At 38.2% G+C, this 19,054-nt stretch overlaps 1 protein-coding gene and 1 long non-coding RNA gene across 3 annotated transcripts in view; both read left to right on the top strand.

Moving 5' to 3' along the window:
• The window catches only part of LSAMP (limbic system associated membrane protein), a 630,015-nt gene extending 617,867 nt beyond the window's left edge, over positions 1–12,148 (top strand). Inside the window, exons 8-9 of one of the 2 annotated variants that reach the window (XM_024928236.4) lie at positions 3,704–3,736; positions 9,942–12,148. In XM_024928236.4, the coding sequence (XP_024784004.1) occupies positions 3,704–3,736; positions 9,942–10,039 (131 nt within the window). In that variant the 3' untranslated portion in view covers positions 10,040–12,148. The remainder of the gene's footprint in view (positions 1–3,703; positions 3,737–9,941) is intronic. The other variant, XM_034957145.3, reaches the window with a different exon arrangement.
• Positions 12,149–12,300: 152 nt separating this feature from the next.
• On the top strand, positions 12,301–18,126 carry LOC117979732 (uncharacterized). The gene is made up of 2 exons (XR_004670672.2): positions 12,301–12,643; positions 12,706–18,126. It is a non-coding gene; the product is annotated as an uncharacterized LOC117979732 (long non-coding RNA).
• Positions 18,127–19,054: the final 928 nt, after the last annotated feature.

The raw sequence follows: 19,054 nt of genomic DNA, 5'->3' as shown, positions 1-19,054 counted from the left end.
TTGCTTCAGTCGATTTACCTTTCTCTATTATACCTTGTACCTTCACTGCCATACTTATTTGTTAAGTGTATTTGCTGAAGCAAGATTAATATTTAGTTAGAAGTCTTCCTAAAAGGCATAAAAATCATAGGTTCCAGGTTGTGTTCTAAGCACGGTGCCCTGGAAATCTCTGCAAAAATTATATCCCTGGCAATGCAGTTCGATTCACGAACAGGAGATTGCATTTTCACTAGAAAAGTAAAAATAATGTTTAGGTGTTAAATGCAAAAAAAATTCTGTCTATAACAACAGAAAATCCCCTCTTAAAGAGTACTATTTCATGCCTGGCCTGACACTGGAAAAAAAAAAAAGTGTTTATTTCTCCCACTATTGCCACCTCGTGGACAAAGGTGATTCATCTGCACAGCACGTAGGAGCATGTCTTAGTATTACCACAAGATGGCAACACATAACCACATTTTCAAAAATGTGCTCAGAATGTTCTGCTCCTACAGAAGGTGATGGGTAGGAAATAAGAGTCCAAAATAAGAATTCCATTCTCTTTTCCTAAAGAAAAATGGAATCCCAAGTGTTAAGATCTTTAGGATTTCACAAAGAAGTTGATTTATTACAGGCATAGGGAGGAGTACTTAACATTTAACTGGCAACCTGTTTTGCTTTTTAAAGATATTTCAAGCAAATGTATATTTCGTATCTGAATTTTTCTGATACTAGCTTCACAGAGGAGAATATTTGGGAATTTTTTATATGCTTCTTGTAATCAACTTTCTCTAGTTGATTCATAGGGGAGCATCTGTTTCCTAAGAGATCCATTAGAACATGTAGATTCTTACCCACACCTATGCCAGTGACAGGTTAATGCAGGCACATTGCTAGACTTTTCCTGATCAAAATATGCCCTAATCAATCCGCTTTCCTGTCACTTTTTTTTTTTTTGGACAGAGTCTCACTCTGTCGCCAGGCTGGAGAGCAGTGGTGCAATCTCACTGCAATCTCCACCCTCCAGGTTCAAGCGATTCTCCTGCCTCAGCCTCCCAAGTAGCTGGGATTACAGACACATACCACCACACCCAGATAATTTTGTTGTATTTTTAGTACAGACGGGGTTTCACCGTGTTGGTCGAACTCCTGACCTCATGATCTGCCCACCTCGGCCTCCCAAAGTGCTGGGATTACAGGCGTGAGCCACTGAGCCAGGCCACTTTTGATTTTTTGAGATGGAGTCTCGCTATGTTGCCCAGGCTGGAGTGCAAGGGCCTGATCTCAGCTCACTGCAACCTCCGCCTCCCGGGTTCAAGTGATTCTCCTGCCTCAGCTTCCCGAGTAGCTGGGATTACAGGCACGTGCCACCACGCTGGGCTAATTTAGTAGAGATGGGGTTTCACCATGGTGGCCAGGCTGGCCTCAAACTCCCGACCTCAGGTGATCCACCTTCCTCAGCCTCCCAAAGTGCTGGCATTACAGGCGTGAGCTGCGACCAGCCTCCAATCACTTTTTTTGTGCCAGAATCTCCCAGTGTTTGTTCATCATGTTGCTGCAGTTATATATATATATATATATATATATATGTACAACTTTCCTTCTTTCTTTTATATATATATAATTTATTATATATATATAAATTCTTTGGACTTGCAATGCCATGACTTACTTGTTAAGATGTATTTTTCTCTCTCCACTAAAATTACACTAATAATCCTGTCTAGAAGGGATTTTACCACAAAACTGACAACTTTCATTTATTGAGCATTTATTATGTGTCCGGCACCATTGTAAGTATAGTATGTTGATTAATTGATCTAATTCATAGCACAGATTTATAAGATGCATGTAAGTAAACTCATTTTAGAGATGATGAAACTGACGCAAAGAGAGGTGAAGAGAAAGCTTTCAGCAGAATCACCGGGCTTCCTACCTGTCTGGATTTCTGAACAATTGCTTGAAATCATTCCCATGAAGCCTGTGTACCAGAAACTTAGTGTTCTTTAACTGAAGATGGCCTCATCGAGGATTGAGGCCTCTTTTAGGAAAGAGCATCGCTCTGTGGCCTTAAGGGGTTCTTAAAAATTCTTACCATAATAAGCTAAGAGGCTTGATGCAAGAAAGAAGGAAAGTTGCACTTTGCACAAGAGTCGTACCTTTCCAGCCAGTATTGAATCATTTAAATATCCCAGTGATACCTCTTGAGTCATACAGGCATTGCTTTCATAAAAACTGCCAAAGGAGTATTGTGGAATAACGGACTAGGTTCTGTCTAGAGAAGTGGGAGCCCTAAATTTCAGTCTCAGCTTTGCCTCTCACTTTGCAAATGACCTCTCTGGGCCTCAGTTTCCTCATGTTTTCATGAACATATTCTCCACACTGCCTTTCAATATTTTTTAATGCAATATGTTGATCCTAAAGATGTCAAAGCTCGTATTATGAAAGGAAACAAGTGGCAGTATGTTTAATACACAACTTAAAACATCAGTGGTTAGATGATGAGACATATACAGAAAGTCGTCAACAGCTAGAGACCATTGTTTTATATATTAATAGAACCTGGGTTCACTTCCAGGGTGAGTGCTGGCTTCTGCTAGGAGAGGAGAATTCTTACTCCATCTTTCTGTATGAACTTGCAGCATGTTGCATTTGTTAAATAGAAATAACTGCAAGTGATGGGCTTCAAGGACAAAAAGACAGGTTCTGTATTCCAACAGCAGTTTGGGCTCTTCTATCTGAGCACCTGCAAAGTTGTTCCTGAGCTTCAAAGTGGTATCCTATAGAAGTTTTACATATCTGCTTCTAAAGACCTAAGAGCATTGTGGCTTACTTGATAAAGATACTTAAAAGAGAAACCAAATATTTAACCTACCTGAGCTCTTCTGACCCTGAGACTTATTTATAAATTAAACAAATATTTATTGAATATCCACTACCTGCCAAGCTCTAATCTAAGCACCAGGGATACAGTATTTGAGAAGGCACACACTGTTGCTGCCCTCGTGGGGCATATAGTCTAATGAAGAGGACAAAACTATAAATAGGCAAAAAGTATATGCATAACATGATGTCAGGTTAGAGGTAAGTGCTATTTAGATTAGTACAGCAGGGTAAAGGAATAGAGAAAATAACAGAAGATGCTATTTTTAACAAGATGATGAGAGGAGTCCTTTTCGAGTTGGTGTCATTTCAGCAGAAATCTGAATGAAATGACTAAGTGATCAATACAAAGATCTAGGGGAAGAATATTCCAAGCAAATGAAAAGCAAGCGTGAAGGTTTTAAGTTGGAAAAGACTTGATCTGTTGGAAGAAGAGCAGGACGGCCAGTTGGCTTGAGTGGAATAAACCAGGGCAAAATAGTAGGACAAGGTTATGGATCAGACACATTCTATTATTCCACTAAATTGCGGTCAAGAGTACCTTTACATTCCATACTCAGAGTTCTTGAACTTGTCTACATGCATACAATGTAGCATCAGGTATTTGAAGTTGCAAATCATTTTTGCCACCTCCAACTGCACAACATTTGTTCCAACAAAACAATCTCCTTCCATTTGCCTTTCTTTCCATCTCTACCAATATTCTTTCCTATTAAAATGTTCTTTCCTCCTTTTCTCTTATTCGCCTTTCAGTGGAGAGTATCAGATTACCTTTGTGTTTCTTCTTAATTGATAAAGATTTTTTATTTGTTTTTGTTTTGCTTAATGTTTCTTATTTTAGAAATTGGTACCACCGTGCACTTCAAGCAAAAAGGTATGGTTCTTATTTTTGGTTACCTTCCGTATGTCAAAATTAAGATTTCACAGCAATATATTGTTGTCTTATATACTTGAGTTTCGGTGGAATAATTTGTGATAACAATTTCCATAACACATCTAGCACTGTTTTTTCCAAATTGTGAACTTTTTCATTTACAAAAAGTTCCTGATCAAACCCATGACCCTTATATTGCTCTTGACAGTAATTTATTTTTAAATCCCTGGAACAGAGCAAGTTATGCTTTGCACTACTCCCTGTTCCTACTTTCCCTTTCTTAAGTATTCATGGTTCATTCTGACAGAGCTGCAATTTTGGAAATGCTCACTGCCCAGTGACAGGGCTCTCAGAAAAGATGTACAGCCTATTTTACATTCACTTGTTGGCTTCATAAAACAGACCCTAAAATGCAAGTAGTTACTAATTCTGAGGTGCTGTCTTTACAAGTCCAATAAATGCTAGTCCCTAACAGTGTCTATCCCCAGACCAGAGCCACAGAGGCACCTATGTGGCCAGACCCCACCCTCTTTACTTCCTGATGGTCATCTACATGATTATAATTGTCTCATATGAAGGCATCTTCCTCTCTGAGTCTCAGAGGGGTGAGACAACCAAGATCACTCTCAATTGTGGAAATCTATTCTTGCGGAACTTACATCCCACCAGTGATCAAGAGCCACAGAGATTATGGACACTTTGTTGCTTACTCCCAAGAAAGGGCCAGCACCGTATTTATGGCCAGTGCTAGAAGGTCCTCACTGAAGGCAACAGGGAAGAGGCAGCCATGAATATATACTTGGAAACAGGATCATTTGAGGCCTTCAAGAAGGCATAAAATATTGTCCCTTTCAGCCCTTCTTTTCTTCCCAATGCCACGATTACCAATTATGTTTTAATCTTAAGTGACTAGTATTATATGTGATACATTATGGCTTTGATATGTGGTTGAAAAAATAAGGCATAGCATTTTTTTTTATTTCAAAGACAAAATAAACTGCCAGTGTCACCAGAAGTTCTACGTATTGGACTAAAATTTTTAAAACTTGTATGCCAAAATACTTGCTGCTGTGTTGATGAAAAAGATGTGATGCTTCTGACTTTAATGTGAGAGTATTACCAAAATCTCGCTTTATAGAGAGTGGAGAAAATGCATAAAGTGCTAAAGAAAATGTAGGAAGAGCTCACATTAAATTGATTTTAAGACCCATTACTCAAAGAAAACATTGATGTAGTAGTTCCCACTTATCCGCAGGGGATATGGCCCCAGGACCCCAGTGGATGCCTGAAACTGCAGATAGTACAGAACCCTACCTATATACACTATATTTTTTCATATACATACGTATGATGAAGTTTAATTTATAAATTAGGCCCCGTAAGAGATTAACTACAATAATAATAAAACAATTCTAACAAAATACTGTAATAAAAGTTATGTGAATGTTATCTCTCTTTCTCTCTCTCTCTCTGAACATCTTATTGTACTGTATGTACCTCAGGTAAGTGAAACGGCAGAAAACAAAGCCACTGATAAGGGGGGACTACCGTATTTCCCCTCCTCTAATTTGCTCCAGCCTGAGCTTTAATCCCCAGTTCATTCACCCAGAGGAAGCTGTACTGGCAGAAAATGGACAGCAGGTGGCGCCAAAGTCAATTTTTATCAGGCTTCCTTTTAAATGTATCTTCCCAGGATACCAACATGCCTTAGTCCGCTGGGCTAGATGCTACGGGAGGCAGATTCTTAGGAGACTGTGTAGATTACTGTTCTCCTTTGTTAAACAAGTATTTTACAAATTGTTTAGAATTTTGTTCTATTTTCAGTCACTCAATCAGCCTTAATAATTCTAAGAGAATTCAAACTTTAACTCCTCTGGCTTTTTTTCTCGTATGGCTGAACTACAAACTGGAATAAAATTATGATTTATCTTGATTTCTTAGTGGCTGAAAGGAATATCCAAGGATCACTGAAAGCATAATTGAAAACTCCTTTGAATGAATTTAGTCCTAAATCCAAGAAATGGGCTCCTAGGAGGAGCAACAGAAAACCGTTGACCAGATTTGAATTACAAAGTGTCTCTAAGCATACGCTAAAACAGGTGTTGAAAAATCACCTGGTCCTTTACTTGAGATTTTTCTGAAAGACAAATCAATTGGCTCCAGATCCTGAATCAAATTTATAGTCTAGAGACTTGCCAAAAAAATTCTCATATCCCTCAGTTTCAGAATGTTTTATCAATCTTGCCCTTAATCACAAATTCTCTTTCATTGTTATGGGAAAGTGCAATCCAGCATTCACCTGGACACAGAATCTAACTTATTCCACCTTGGGGTTGAGAACCTTGACCTGGCATGTTGACTTATGATTTGCAGTCCTGCTGCAGCTGAATTTTGCTCCTTGAGTCAACATTAAAAGCCTTGACCCATTTCACAAATCAATGCCTTTGATTCAGGTTGGTATTTCATCTCTTTCTGTAATCCAAACTTCTGCATTTGGATTAATAATAATACAATTTACTGAATGTTTACCAGATACTACATACATCAGTGTGTGTGCACATATATAACACACATATAGAATGTGGTTGGATACTAAAATATGATTTTTGTCTGTTATATGAAAAAGACGTAGCAAAATTTGAATTGTGGTTCTATTTGCCCATCTATTCTTAAGGCTAATTCATGTTTGCAGACTCTTGCTTTCATTTTATCTGTCAGTATATGAAAGCACTTGCTGAGCTTGGCCATCTGGTGTGGGAAATAAGATTTATCATTTGCATTTCCACAAATAAGCAGAAATTTCATAACTCTGAAGTAAAACATAATTAATGATTTTGCTGATTATTCTTCCCTGAAATAGCCATTAACTGAAGTAGTCTCCTATGCAGTCACATATATCTATAATTGCATACACACTTGTGATGATTTCCCAACTACCACCCATTTACCCTTGTATTTTTAAGCCTATTTATTTACTCTCAAACCCAATTATGAAAAGAGTAAGTCATATAAGTACACTAGCTATATGAGAGCACTTAATAAATAATAATTGATAGAGATGAAGATATCTTTAACTGATGCACAAAATAAGTTTCAAATATACTTATACATCACTTAATGACTGGGATACATTCTGAGAAATGCATTATTATGTGACTTCATTCTTGTGAACATCATAGAATATACTTACACAAACCTCGATAATATAGCTTATTACACACCTAGTGTATATGGTATAGCCTATTCCCAGGCTAAACACCTGTAAGCATGTTACTATAGAGAATACTATGGGCAATGGTAAGTATTTGTGTATATAAACTTATCTAGACAGCAAAGGTATGGTAAAAATGCAGTGCTACAACTTTATAGGACCTCCTTTGTATACGTGGTTCATCTTTGACTGAAATGTAATGTAGCATATGACTGTATAATATTATGAAGGATAAAATTAAAGATTATTAACATAGTTATACTGAGATTCCTCATTATAACATAGAATAGCACGTGAAAATAACAGTTAATTCTGAATTATTTGTAAAAGATCAATATGTGTGTATATCTTGTGCATATATAAGTATATAACATATACTTTGTATGTATATGTATGTATACATGTATTATCAAGAATGTTATATGTGAACATGTTTATCTAGGTTCATATATTCTGTAATATATTTTTCAATAATGGAATTTTGGCTTTCTCAAATACTTACCACTATCAAATAAAATGATAAGACTAGTCTTAACCTTTCCAAGATATCATTCAGCTCCAGGATGTCTACAAGATAATCTAGCCTGTCCTTGCACTAAAAATGAGATTGAGGAAATCAGCAGAATTGGACCCTTTCTGAAAACCTTTTGTTTTACACTATCTCTGGTGCAAACACAAGTATTTTTTGCCTAACCCTCTATGGCTTTAATTTTTGTGTAGTTTTTCTCTGTTTTGAAAACCTCATCAATACACAAATACAACCAAACATGCCAAGGAGCTCTTGCCATCTAGTGTACATAGAAAGACTAGAAGGTTAGGAAAGTAACATTCCTACCAGCCCAAAAGCCCTGGGGGAAGTTGCCACTAAGAGAGCTTGAAGGTCCCAAAAGTCCAAAAAGGGTGGGAGTAGGAGACATAGAAGTAGATTAGGAAAGGCCTTGAGCTGACTTAAGACACTTGAATTTAAGCACCTGGTCAACAATTACTAATCGGGTGCTTTCATGCAAGATACAGAATCTCATTGAACCTTAATTCCTCATGAAATGCATGAACCTGAAGGTAGCTAAGGTGTCTTTTGTTAATATGATCCTATAACAATTCAGAAAATCAGATAATTAATTTATTGAATCTTTATTCTGTGTTTCCATAGATTTACACATAATACGGCTCATTTTATACTGTATGCTGATCAAAGTTTGTATATGTTCATATTTTTATATTGGGTGATGTTTTTAATATTCTCAAGAAGGTATTCTAGCCAAAACTCTCCTATCAAAAATCTTCTTTGCAATGATAGTAGTTTTCTCCTTGTTTTTGTTTGTGCTGACCATTTTAATCAAACCCAAGTTTAATTTGCTGAATGTTGACAGGAGACTTACAGTCACCCCTTTACTGTGTAGTACTTACAGGCAAAGACTCTGGAGCCAGATACCTGGGTAAAAACCCCAGCTCCTCTGCTTACAAGTTGTGTAAACTTGTACAGTGCATCCAATCTCCCTGTGCCTCGATCATTTCACTGTAAAACAGGTTTCATCATAGTATCTACCTTATAGCATGGTTGTGTGCTTATATTTATAAGGCAGTTGTGACAAAATCGTGTAGTAAGTGCTGTATAATCGTTTGTGGTTTCGTTCTTATTGTTGTTGTTGCTTTTATTATTTACATAAAGCACAGATTAGGAGACCATGGAATTTGGCATTCTTCCTTGTTATCCTATCTCCAATTGGGTATGTTTGTAAACAGTTTTGGAAAAATTCACATACCAGGGGATGCTTCCATCATACCTGCAAACCATCATAGTTTTACACACACACACACACACACACTCACTCACACATAATCCATCTGCATATGCACTCTCAAAATTTTTAAGTGACTGACAATTACAGTCACACCAGTTTCTCTTTTGAACATCATTGTTTAAGTATGTAGTCTTAAATCCAAAAGTCCCTGTAGTGAAAAATACTATTTTTTCACTTTAATGGAATATGAGCAGAACTATACAAATGGAGAAAATGGAACAAGCAAAGCAGAGATGATAAGCTCTTCTGCCAGACCACTGATTTCCTCCTCCCCAGTCCTCTCTTTTATGAACACACAAGCCCCTTCTCCAGCTTCCTATCCATCCTATTTCCCCTCTCAGACCCACACCCACATCCCCCAAATTGTGTCCACATTAGGAAAACTAAGGTGGCAGCAGGAAACACGGATAGCCATTCCAGGTTAATCTGGGTGAGTTCAAATCTCAGTTCTGCTCATGGTTTGGACCTGCCTCTCAACCTCTCTAGGTGTGTTTGTTTATTTTTGTTGTTATCGTCTTTGTTTTTGTTTTTGATTTTTAAAGTGACAAATGAAGAGTTTGGAGGAGTTGATCCTTTGCTGCCTCTTAAGATTTTAAGATGTATTGACTTATTTTCTCCCTTGCTAAGGTACCATCTAGCCATAAGCATTACTTTAAAACAGTTCCCCTCCCCATTAGCAAATAAGTAATTACTGCCCCCCACCCCCCACCCCCGCCCCGGGGACAGAGGGAGTCGTGGATTGGTTCCATGCTTTATTGGTGGAGATGCCGTGATGAATTGGCCAGAAGACCCATGTCTGACTGCTGAAGGACCCTCACCAATGCTTGGAACCTTAATGAGTGCTGGCCCCAGAGAGTTACTTCGGGCAGGGCCAACAGGAGGAGGCTGGGTGAACAGGAGCCTGCTGTACCATCAGACACATTAGTGATAGCCAGTTTAAGGACTTATCTGGCAAAAGCATTTTGTATTTAGAAGTGTTTCAGCCAATGATGCCCCTTCGGATACTTGTAGCCTAAGGAGGAGAAGGATTTAGAAAGGTTTTGAGCGCTTCTTGGGCTGCACGTAAGCGCAGTAACTTTGAGACGCTAGTAGCCGGCCAGGTCTTACCTCTGATGCCATCAGCAGTCAGCTATAACATACAGTGGGCCCATGTAATTCATTCTCTTTTTCTCTCTCCTCTTTTGCTCTGCAGGACCTGGGTCGGTGAGAGGAATAAATGGATCCATCAGTCTGGCCGTACCACTGTGGCTGCTGGCAGCATCTCTGCTCTGCCTTCTCAGCAAATGTTAATAGAATAAAAATTTAAAAATAATTTAAAAAACACACAAAAATGCGTCACACAGAATACAGAGAGAGAGAGAGACAGAGAGAGAGAGAGAGAGAGATGAGGGAGACCGTTTATTTCACAACTTTGTGTGTTTATACATAAAGGGGGAAATAAGAAAGTGAAGAAGAAAATACAACATTTAAAACAATTTTACAGTCCATCATTAAAAATTTATGTATCATTCAGGATGGAGAAGGTTCTACTGGGATATGTTTATATCTACTAAGAAAATGTATGCTGTGTAAAGACTACACCACACTAAGGACATCCAGATGCTGTAAAAATAAGAGAAGAACCAGATGCATATTAAGCCCACCAACACACACTTTATCCTTCCTTCCTTCATCTTTTTTCATCTGTGGGGAAAAAAATAAGGTCTTGCCTTTGGTGTTTATATTTCCATAACCTTTTAATTCTATTTTTCATTTGAGCTGACTTGTAGCCACTTCAGACTATCAATGGAATCTTATGTTGAGCCTTTCTCTGGCTTTCCTTCATCCACTATCTCTCCAACTTTAGAGATCATCCCCTCTCCCTCCAGTGCGTTCTATCTCCCCCACACCCACCCTAGATACTCCCTTTTTACCCACCTTTCCTCCCTCACCTCTCCTCACCCCCACCCCCTCCCCAGAGCACTAGTCATGCCGCAAATGCTAGGAAGTGCCATTTTAATTTTCTCCACTGTGCGTGTGTGCTCAAGTCTTTCGCTCTCACGTGGGTGTACGTGTGTGAGCGTGTGTGTGTCTCTCTCTAAAGCATGCCAAGGGAATGGTCCATGTGTACATAGACTCATTGTGCTGTAGATACTGTCCTGCATTGTAATTGTGAGATGCGGCTGTAACAAGTTGCTGGGGGAGATGGCGGGGAAAGAGGCAAGGAGCAGAGTCCTCCCCACATCCATGGCTGTCACATGGCATCAGTGTGTATTCAAACCAAGCTGTGCCCCTTCCAAGGGCAGGACCCCATATTCCTCCTAGTCCCATCATCAGAACCGAGTGGGGAGTCACTCAGAATATCACTGTAAATGAAAGTGCCTACTATCAATGGGGTAAGCAAACAGTATAAGGAATTATGACGTGGACGAGGTGACCTAGGAGAGAAAATTTCAGATTTTACTCTCATTTCATGAGTCTGAGAGATTCATATATTTCCTGGAATTTAACAGGGTGGGCCCTGCTCCACTGTGAAAATGAGCAGCATGTGTTGAGTAAATCCCCAGAAACAGGAAGGTCTCCAAGCGTCAACTCCCAGTGGAAGAATGATGAACCACCTGGAGATCCTAAGCAGCCCTGTTTTACATCCTCCCTAATCTTAAATAACATTTGTCCCATGAATTCCCCTGAGCAGAGATTGTTTCCTATTTCAGATAAAATACAGTGAAAGTGAGCAAGGCAGAAAAAGCCAACAGATGCCCAGGCTCCTACCGTATTCTGGAGATACTGTCAGAGCTCTAATACAGAGCACTGGCCATAATGAAAAGCAGTTCACTCCTTGTGCTCCTCTGCAGATGTTTTTCCCAGTGTTCTAGGTTAGTGTTTTATTTGGTTGCCTGCATAATCCCTGTTCTGTTTCACTGATGGTGTTTGCAGCACCACTGTTCATGGTGGTCCACTGTTATCCTATGCCAGGGTGCTAAGAATTGCATGATATTCATCTTCCCTGCTCTATTTAAATTTACATCTATAAGAGTCATCTTGACATTAACACTGAAATGTGATCTAGGTCCTTAACCAAAATTGCTGGGCAACTTGTAATAAATTTAGACAGAAATTTTATGAGTACCACATAGCTTGGTGTTACCACATCACCAGAAGGATTTCTTAGGAAATGTCTTGCAGAGAGAGCTGGCTCTCTGCATGTAGATATCTTTGTCAGAAAACCAACCCTTGCTCTCACTTACACAGTAGTAAGCATTGAAAGTGGTTCAGTTCATGAGAGGACAGAGAATTATTTTGAGATTATATTTGAATGTAATCTTGCAGAGCCAAATATGGTACGTCATTAAGTTGGAACCTTGTAAATAGCTGTTCCATGTTATAAAATGAGAAACTTTGTAACTGGAAAAAAAGAAAGGAAAGAAGGAAGGAAGGAAGGCAGGGAGGGAGGGAGGGAGGGAGGGAGGAAAGAAGGAAGGAAGGAAGGAAGGAAGGAAGGAAGGAAGGAAGGAAGGAAGGCAGGGAGAGGGGGGAGGGAGGGAGGGAGGAAGGAAGGGAGGAAGGGAGGGAGGAAGGGAGGGAGGAAGGGAGGAAGGAAGGAAGGGAGGAAGGAAGGAAGGAAGGAAGGAGAAAGGAAAGGAAGGAAGGAGGGAGAAAGATCTAAGTAGCATTGTTAATTTCTTCAGTTTCTTCTAAGGGATTTTATTGTTTGTTTTAGCTTATCACAGCCTTCTTTCATGATTTTGCAGTTTAGACTTGATACAAGGAAAAATTCAGCTTGGGGATGGTTAAGAGTGTTTATAGCAGATTCTGACATAGGGGAGAAAACAAATTCTCATCCAAGAAGGTAGCTAGTAAAATATAGGGAAGGTGAGCCATATTCCTATGCAGCATCAATTTATTGACAATCAGGTATTTCTCTTAACAGTTTGGTCTTCTTAGTTCAAGAATAAAGTCAATTTATTGACAATCAGGTATTTCTCTTAACAGTTTGGTCTTCTTAGTTCAAGAATAAAGGGTATCATCTTTAATAATAAGCATTCCCCAAAAATTGAAGAGGCAGTCACACACTTAAGTGTGTGGCTTTAGAAAAGCGCATGCTAATTTAAAGATATACAGGAAGAGAAAAGTAGGAGTTAAGTTGGATGTTGTTAGAAGTTGGATGTTAGTATTACCTTCAGGAACAGATCCCCATGGCATGTCACAGGCCTTAATTATATACCTGGCTTTCTTATCGTCTCCACTTTATCATGAGGACAAGGTCTTGGTTTCATGGGAGGAACTTCTCCATTGAAATAAATGTCTGCCATGTCAGCACCGTTTGTTCCCTCAGTTTTAATATAATGGACCATATATTAAACATAATTAAACATATATTTAAATGTGGTGTTTGCCTGTGTCTCTAGCAGGATCTGGGAATTTTAAAAATTTGCTTCTGGCTCCTGTTTCAGAGAAAACATTGTCCCCAGAAATTTCATAGGATTGGAAGTGTTCCCTAAGCAGTGTGAACAATGGAGGAAAATATAGTTTAGAGAAAAGTCAGGGAAAGGTAGGGCCAGAGGACTGACACCAAGAAATCATTGAATCTCAACATAAGACTTCTTGGAATTTAGTTAATCATATTGGAATAAATTCCTTCAAGAATCTTGTCCCTTGGTAATCAAAGTTTGAAACCCTGCACTGAAAAGCACCAACTGGTTGGAAATAATATACTGAGAGGAGTGAAATTCATCAATTAATCTGAGTGGCTAATATATTTAATATCCTTTGTATACAAAGTAAAACTCCACCATTCGTAAAAGGAAATCCTTAGACCCAACTTTCAGTTAACAAAAACAGAAATGACTTTGACCCAGGGTGCTTCCTGAAGAATGAGAACTATCCAGGGCTTTACAACTGCAGAATTGTAATTATGCTCTGTGCAATTGTTGAGCAAAGGTTTTGCCTTGCTGGATAAAAAGTCTTGTTTGTTTCGAGACATGAAATCCCCATGTCTTAAAAGAACTAAGGCTTATAGAAAAGCAGATGGGTTTTCTCTCAGGAAGGACTGCCCCATTGACCTTTGCCTTCTCTTCCAAGTCAGACAGACTTCTCGCTTGCCATGGGCATTTTTTTACTACATAGTCAGACTACTGGGGCTACTTATAGAGACCTTGTAAAAGTACTCGTGATTTTCACGTTCTTGGAGGACCAAACAAAAATCTGTTTCTCCTCCAAAAATGGACTTACCTCCTTTGCACACAAAAGCTAAACTCCTCAGCATGAAATTGTTTGAGTTATTACTTTACCAAGTTGTGAGCTTCTTGAATCCTCCAGAGTCGCAGATTCCATCCCTGAGTTGGTTGTGGTTTCACTGTTTCTATTGGCTATTCTCCCTGAATTTTTCATTTTGTTCTTTGCAGGGCTCGAATTATTTGTGGAAAACAATAATATATATGTGTGTGTATTTTTTATCTTTATAGATGCTATATTTACAATAATGTATGTATTATAAGACAAATTAAGAATAATGTTTTGATCTTAAAAGGAAGAAAAGTACTGAATTTGGTTGTTTAGAAAGAAAGTCTCACGTAGAAAGACATAGAGCCCCACTTTTTCCATTTTGTAATTATTTGGCGAAAAGAAATTTGCTTATAGACTATGTTTAATGGGATTAACCATGTCCTCATTTTTCTTTTCATCCTCATACACTTTTAGCCTGCATTTAGTCTTGGTTACCAATATCATTTTTTAAGAGAAATGTAAGTACAATGCTATATCTGACCTACATAAACTATTAATATTTTGAAGACAAATGTGAAACACACCACAAAAATAGTGAGATAAGAAACAAAAATGCAGTTTAGGAAGCCTCCTCCTTGCTTAAATGTTTAGAATATTTCTTCTCCAAAGACTGCATTTGCCTCAGTGATGTAAATTTTCCATCATGGTTGGCATAATATCTGTAAACATCTCACTAAATGCAAAATGGAGTTTACATTTATGTGCATACTAGCAGAAAAGAAGTAAACTATTCTCATTTGCATGTAGCTATGCTGTTCAAATGTCGCCAACCAAAATTTAGGAAAGAATTTGTTTTCACCCAGAATGTACATCTCACTTTTCTCTTGGCAAGGAAGCTGGTGTTAATGTTGGGTTTAGGTTTAACATTTACACCAGCGAAAATGTTTATGAATATTATGGAAAACTTATTTTAAACCTTGATTTCTTTTGAGCACATTTACATGCTGCGTGCTGATTAATAAATTAGGCACCAATCATGTGTAAATCAATGTAAATCACTAGTTTATGTACATAATATAAACTATGTAAACTTCATTTTTCATGCAGTGCCCAACTACTGCTAAGGTTTACTATGATTCTTAAGGAAAAAAAAAATCAAATAAAAATAAATAAAAACCGAAACGTTTCACAGTTCAGAATCGGAAGAATTACGACTAAAGCTCCATATATGAGGTTGCCTTAGCCAAAGGAAGCAGACCCACAGGAACAGTTCAAGGTTTATATCCTGCTCAAGTCACCTCTTTGGTCTTTCAGGATCTAAGTGGAGATTGTCCCAACTGTTGCTGTAGGTGTCTCACCCGACCCCAAAGCAAGGGAAATAGAGGGAAAGGTTTTAAGGGCTATATGTCTGCTGTATCCACTCCCAGCTATCTTCTTTTTACTCCTTTCTCACCATCTAAGATGTCTTATTTAAATAGCTCCAAGGAAGTGACCTAAACCTTGATGAGCAAAATATTACTCAGTTTTTATTTTCCATTCAACAAAAGCAGTGGGAAAGCTTGCCATCTGGATTCTAAGAAATTGTGCAATATAAAAAATGTTATATCCTCAAGAAATATCTTGCCGAGTCACCCTAGGAAATAACTACCTTTTATTTATCTGGTAGCCTAATGTTTCCACACATTTATCCTGAATATTGCAAGTGAGGGACTGAATCATTTTTAATTGGGAGTTATCTTTCTCAGGCATGTTCTCTTGGAGTCTTTTTGAAGTGCCTGACACGTGTAACAGGATGACATATATATCATTCCTACAATATGAACAACTGTTACATAAAAAATTATCAAGGAGATGATTTCAGGAAACAAGTGAACTTTCTGCAAAGACTTATAAAAATTTTAGGTCAAATTAACTTCAGGCTTTAAATGCACTAATCTACCTAAGAGAAAAAAAAAGAAAAAAAACAGGAAGGAGTTTTAAGGGCTCATGTGCCTGTTGTATCAACCCCCAAGTGTCTTCTTGGTACTGCTTCCTCATCATCTAAGATAAACTGACAACTTTAAAGTGAGGTAGAAGGTGTATTGAATTGGGAGTCAGGAGAATTGGGTTCTAACCCCAAGTTCAGCCACAAATAAAGCTGTGAGACATTGGCAAGTCATTTAACTTTCCTGAGTCTTGGTTTTCTCATCCTGAAAGTGAGGGATTCGGCTGACGTCTCTAAAATCTCTTTCAACTCTAACCTTTATTCTGAATAAGAATTTAATATTCACTTAGTGCTGTGCCCAGCACTGTTTGTAAACAGCAGCTGTTTGTTATCTCTAGTTTGGTCTCTGTATTCTCATCACTTCTCAGAACTATCATTCTACCGTATTCATTTCTAAACCCAAAACTGCTAGAATACAGGGACTCTGGACTGGGTCTGTAAATTTTTTCTGATCAAAACTTTATAGCAGTGTAGAGAAGGGACACATTCAAATTACACTAAGGACATTGACATAGCTGGGGTTGTTTCCTTGTTTATATTATAAAACCTAAATGTGGAACTATATTCTAATAATCTTTCATAGGAAGGAAAATAGCCAGACTGGGTATTATGCATGTAACAAATGAGGACGTTGTGCATAAGAAAGGAAACATTAGTTTTCTGTCATCCTGGGCCAAGTACCTCATTACAGTAAATGTGTGTCTTTGGAAACTCTTTGGCTTGTGCTGATGGCGGTAAGCATGGGGTCCCAGGCAGGTTCAAAGGCTGAACTGTAAGAAATGGGCAAGACAATACATTTTGTTTTGGAAGGAATTTCTCATGGGATAAGTTTCCCAAAGCTTGAATTATAGGCTATGAAATAAAGCAAATAGATGGAGAGAAAACAAGTATTGTTTTCAAAAAGTACAAGTCAATTCTATTTAAAGAAGACAAGCTGAAAATAAAACAAAAATAAACACAATTTAGGAGGTTACAGAGTTGAAGACAGTATGAATTGTTGTGAAGGCCAAAATCAAATGTGAAAGTTAGGTTCTCTGAGAAAAGGGTAAGCAGAAAGGATGATTTCTCAAGCAATTAATAAGGAATTATTTTCTTGTGCCATGTTCTAGATGCATTGAGCACAGATCCTCTTGTCCTAAGCTGTCCTAGAGGCTCAGGTTAGCATCTATCCAAAGTTGTCCTTTGATTTTATTGTCTGAAAGAACAGAAGGCATCAGAGTTTCCAGTCACTGAAGAGTAGGGTTTGTTCATCACTTCCCAGCAATCACATCACTTTGTGTAGGTAAGGATATATGACGTGCTTAGATTACTTATGAAGCTCTCTCTAAGTGGGAGAATGACCTGTCCATGGGACAACTCCCCGTTTTCATGGTCATTTCAGAAGTACCTCTTTTTGGGCAGTGCTCCTGGATCTACTTCTACAGCCACATTCTTCTCTGCACAAGTCCTCCCTATGTAAAGCCAGGCACAGTACAAATATGCTTCTTGCAAGTGAAGAAAACCCATGGAAGTCCTAGCTTCATGGCACGCTGCAGCAATCCCAAGCTACCAGGAGCCTCTTTTGAACCCACTTCCCTAAGTCTTTGCTCTTCACCAGAGAATGGAAATTGTTCATCCTGGTGAACTGTGGCCAAGTTCTGCTCCCTAAGTATTTACTTGGAGTGGGGAGGTTAAAGGGAAGAAATTCAGGGGGAGAGAAGCAAAGGAGAACACTTCCAACTCCCTCCCCCATCTCCCAATGCTCCCCACCTTCCTTATTACTGCTCTACTGAAGGGTGTATAAATCCTGCTCTTGGTTAGAATTCTCCTTATTAACAGTGTTATATACATATAAATATATATATAAATATATTCCTTTTTTCAGCCCTGTAGACATGAACTGATCTTCCCTTGAAGATACAAACACATGGCCATTTTTTGTTTGGGATTTTTTGTTTTTCAAGGTTTTTCATTTTTGTTTATTGGGTGGATTTTTTTCCCTGGGTACTAGCTCTGTGAAGGAAATAAAAAGCGCAATGTGTGTTAAAAAAAAAAAAAATTAAAATTAAAATGAAAAAAAGCTTTTCTTTTCTTTTTAAATGTATTTAAATTCTGTTTCTCTCTTCTGTTACTTTACACATATGAATGCTCTGCTCTTCTGTGATCTTAAAACAAAATGAAATAAATGTGAAAAGGAGATGTGTCTTCATTGACCTGTCAGTGATCTTGTGGTTGACTGCACTGCTTCTTGGAGGTTTTCATGAATAAAATAGAAAATGAAGCCAATGATATGAATATCATGTAAGGGAAGGGCAGAAATAATACTGAAAAATCACTTGAAGCTCTTCTAACAATGCCTCGTCTGTCACAGAAAGGAACGTGGTATTTACAAGAATTTTCTCCACCTAAGCAAAGAGATTCTGTAAACGTGTTTTTTTTTTTCTTTTTCTTTTTTTCCCTTAAGGGACTGAAAGAAATAAGTATAAATTACCACTGAAATGCTATAAATAATTAAGACACTTATGATTGTTAGACTTCAGTGCAACCTTGGGTTATGATACCAAAAACATTAGAAAATATGCTCTTTCTTCAAAGTCTCCATAGTAGTGGTTATCTTTAAGGGTTAGTTTTAATGAGATGCTACCTCATAGCAGTAGAAGGAACTAAGGTACCTGCTACAGCCACCTATTATTTCTACTTACAAAAATGCAGTTTATTTTCTCTTACTGCTGAGAGCTATGATCTTCACGAAATGTTTCCTGAATCTCTATAGAAGCCCTATTGCATTACACAGGACACATAGAAAGAAAATGAGAAATAAGCAATCTATAGTCCAAAGATCATACATCAGGAGTGACTGGGAGCGTCTGAAGTGCTACTCTTAGGAGTCAAATTGGCTTTGAAACACCTCCATGAGAATTAATCCCAAGTTAGGCGGCTGGGGGATGGAATGGAGGAATGAGCACTCATGATGGGCTTCAATAATGGGAAAAGGATCAAACAGAACCAAAATTCCTAGACCCCTCTGGCTCAAAGAAACAGATTACGGTCCCAATCTCTCCACATTTTGAATTTTATTAAAAAAAAAATCTGGCCTGTAATCCCAGCACTTTGGGAGGCTGAGGCGGGCGGATCAC

The sequence above is a fragment of the Pan paniscus genome, chromosome 2 (genome assembly GCF_029289425.2).
Source record: "Pan paniscus chromosome 2, NHGRI_mPanPan1-v2.0_pri, whole genome shotgun sequence".
In the NCBI taxonomy this organism is placed as follows: domain Eukaryota; kingdom Metazoa; phylum Chordata; class Mammalia; order Primates; family Hominidae; genus Pan; species Pan paniscus.
Note: the sequence above shows the minus strand (reverse complement) of the source record. Positions and strands in the feature narration are given on the sequence as shown.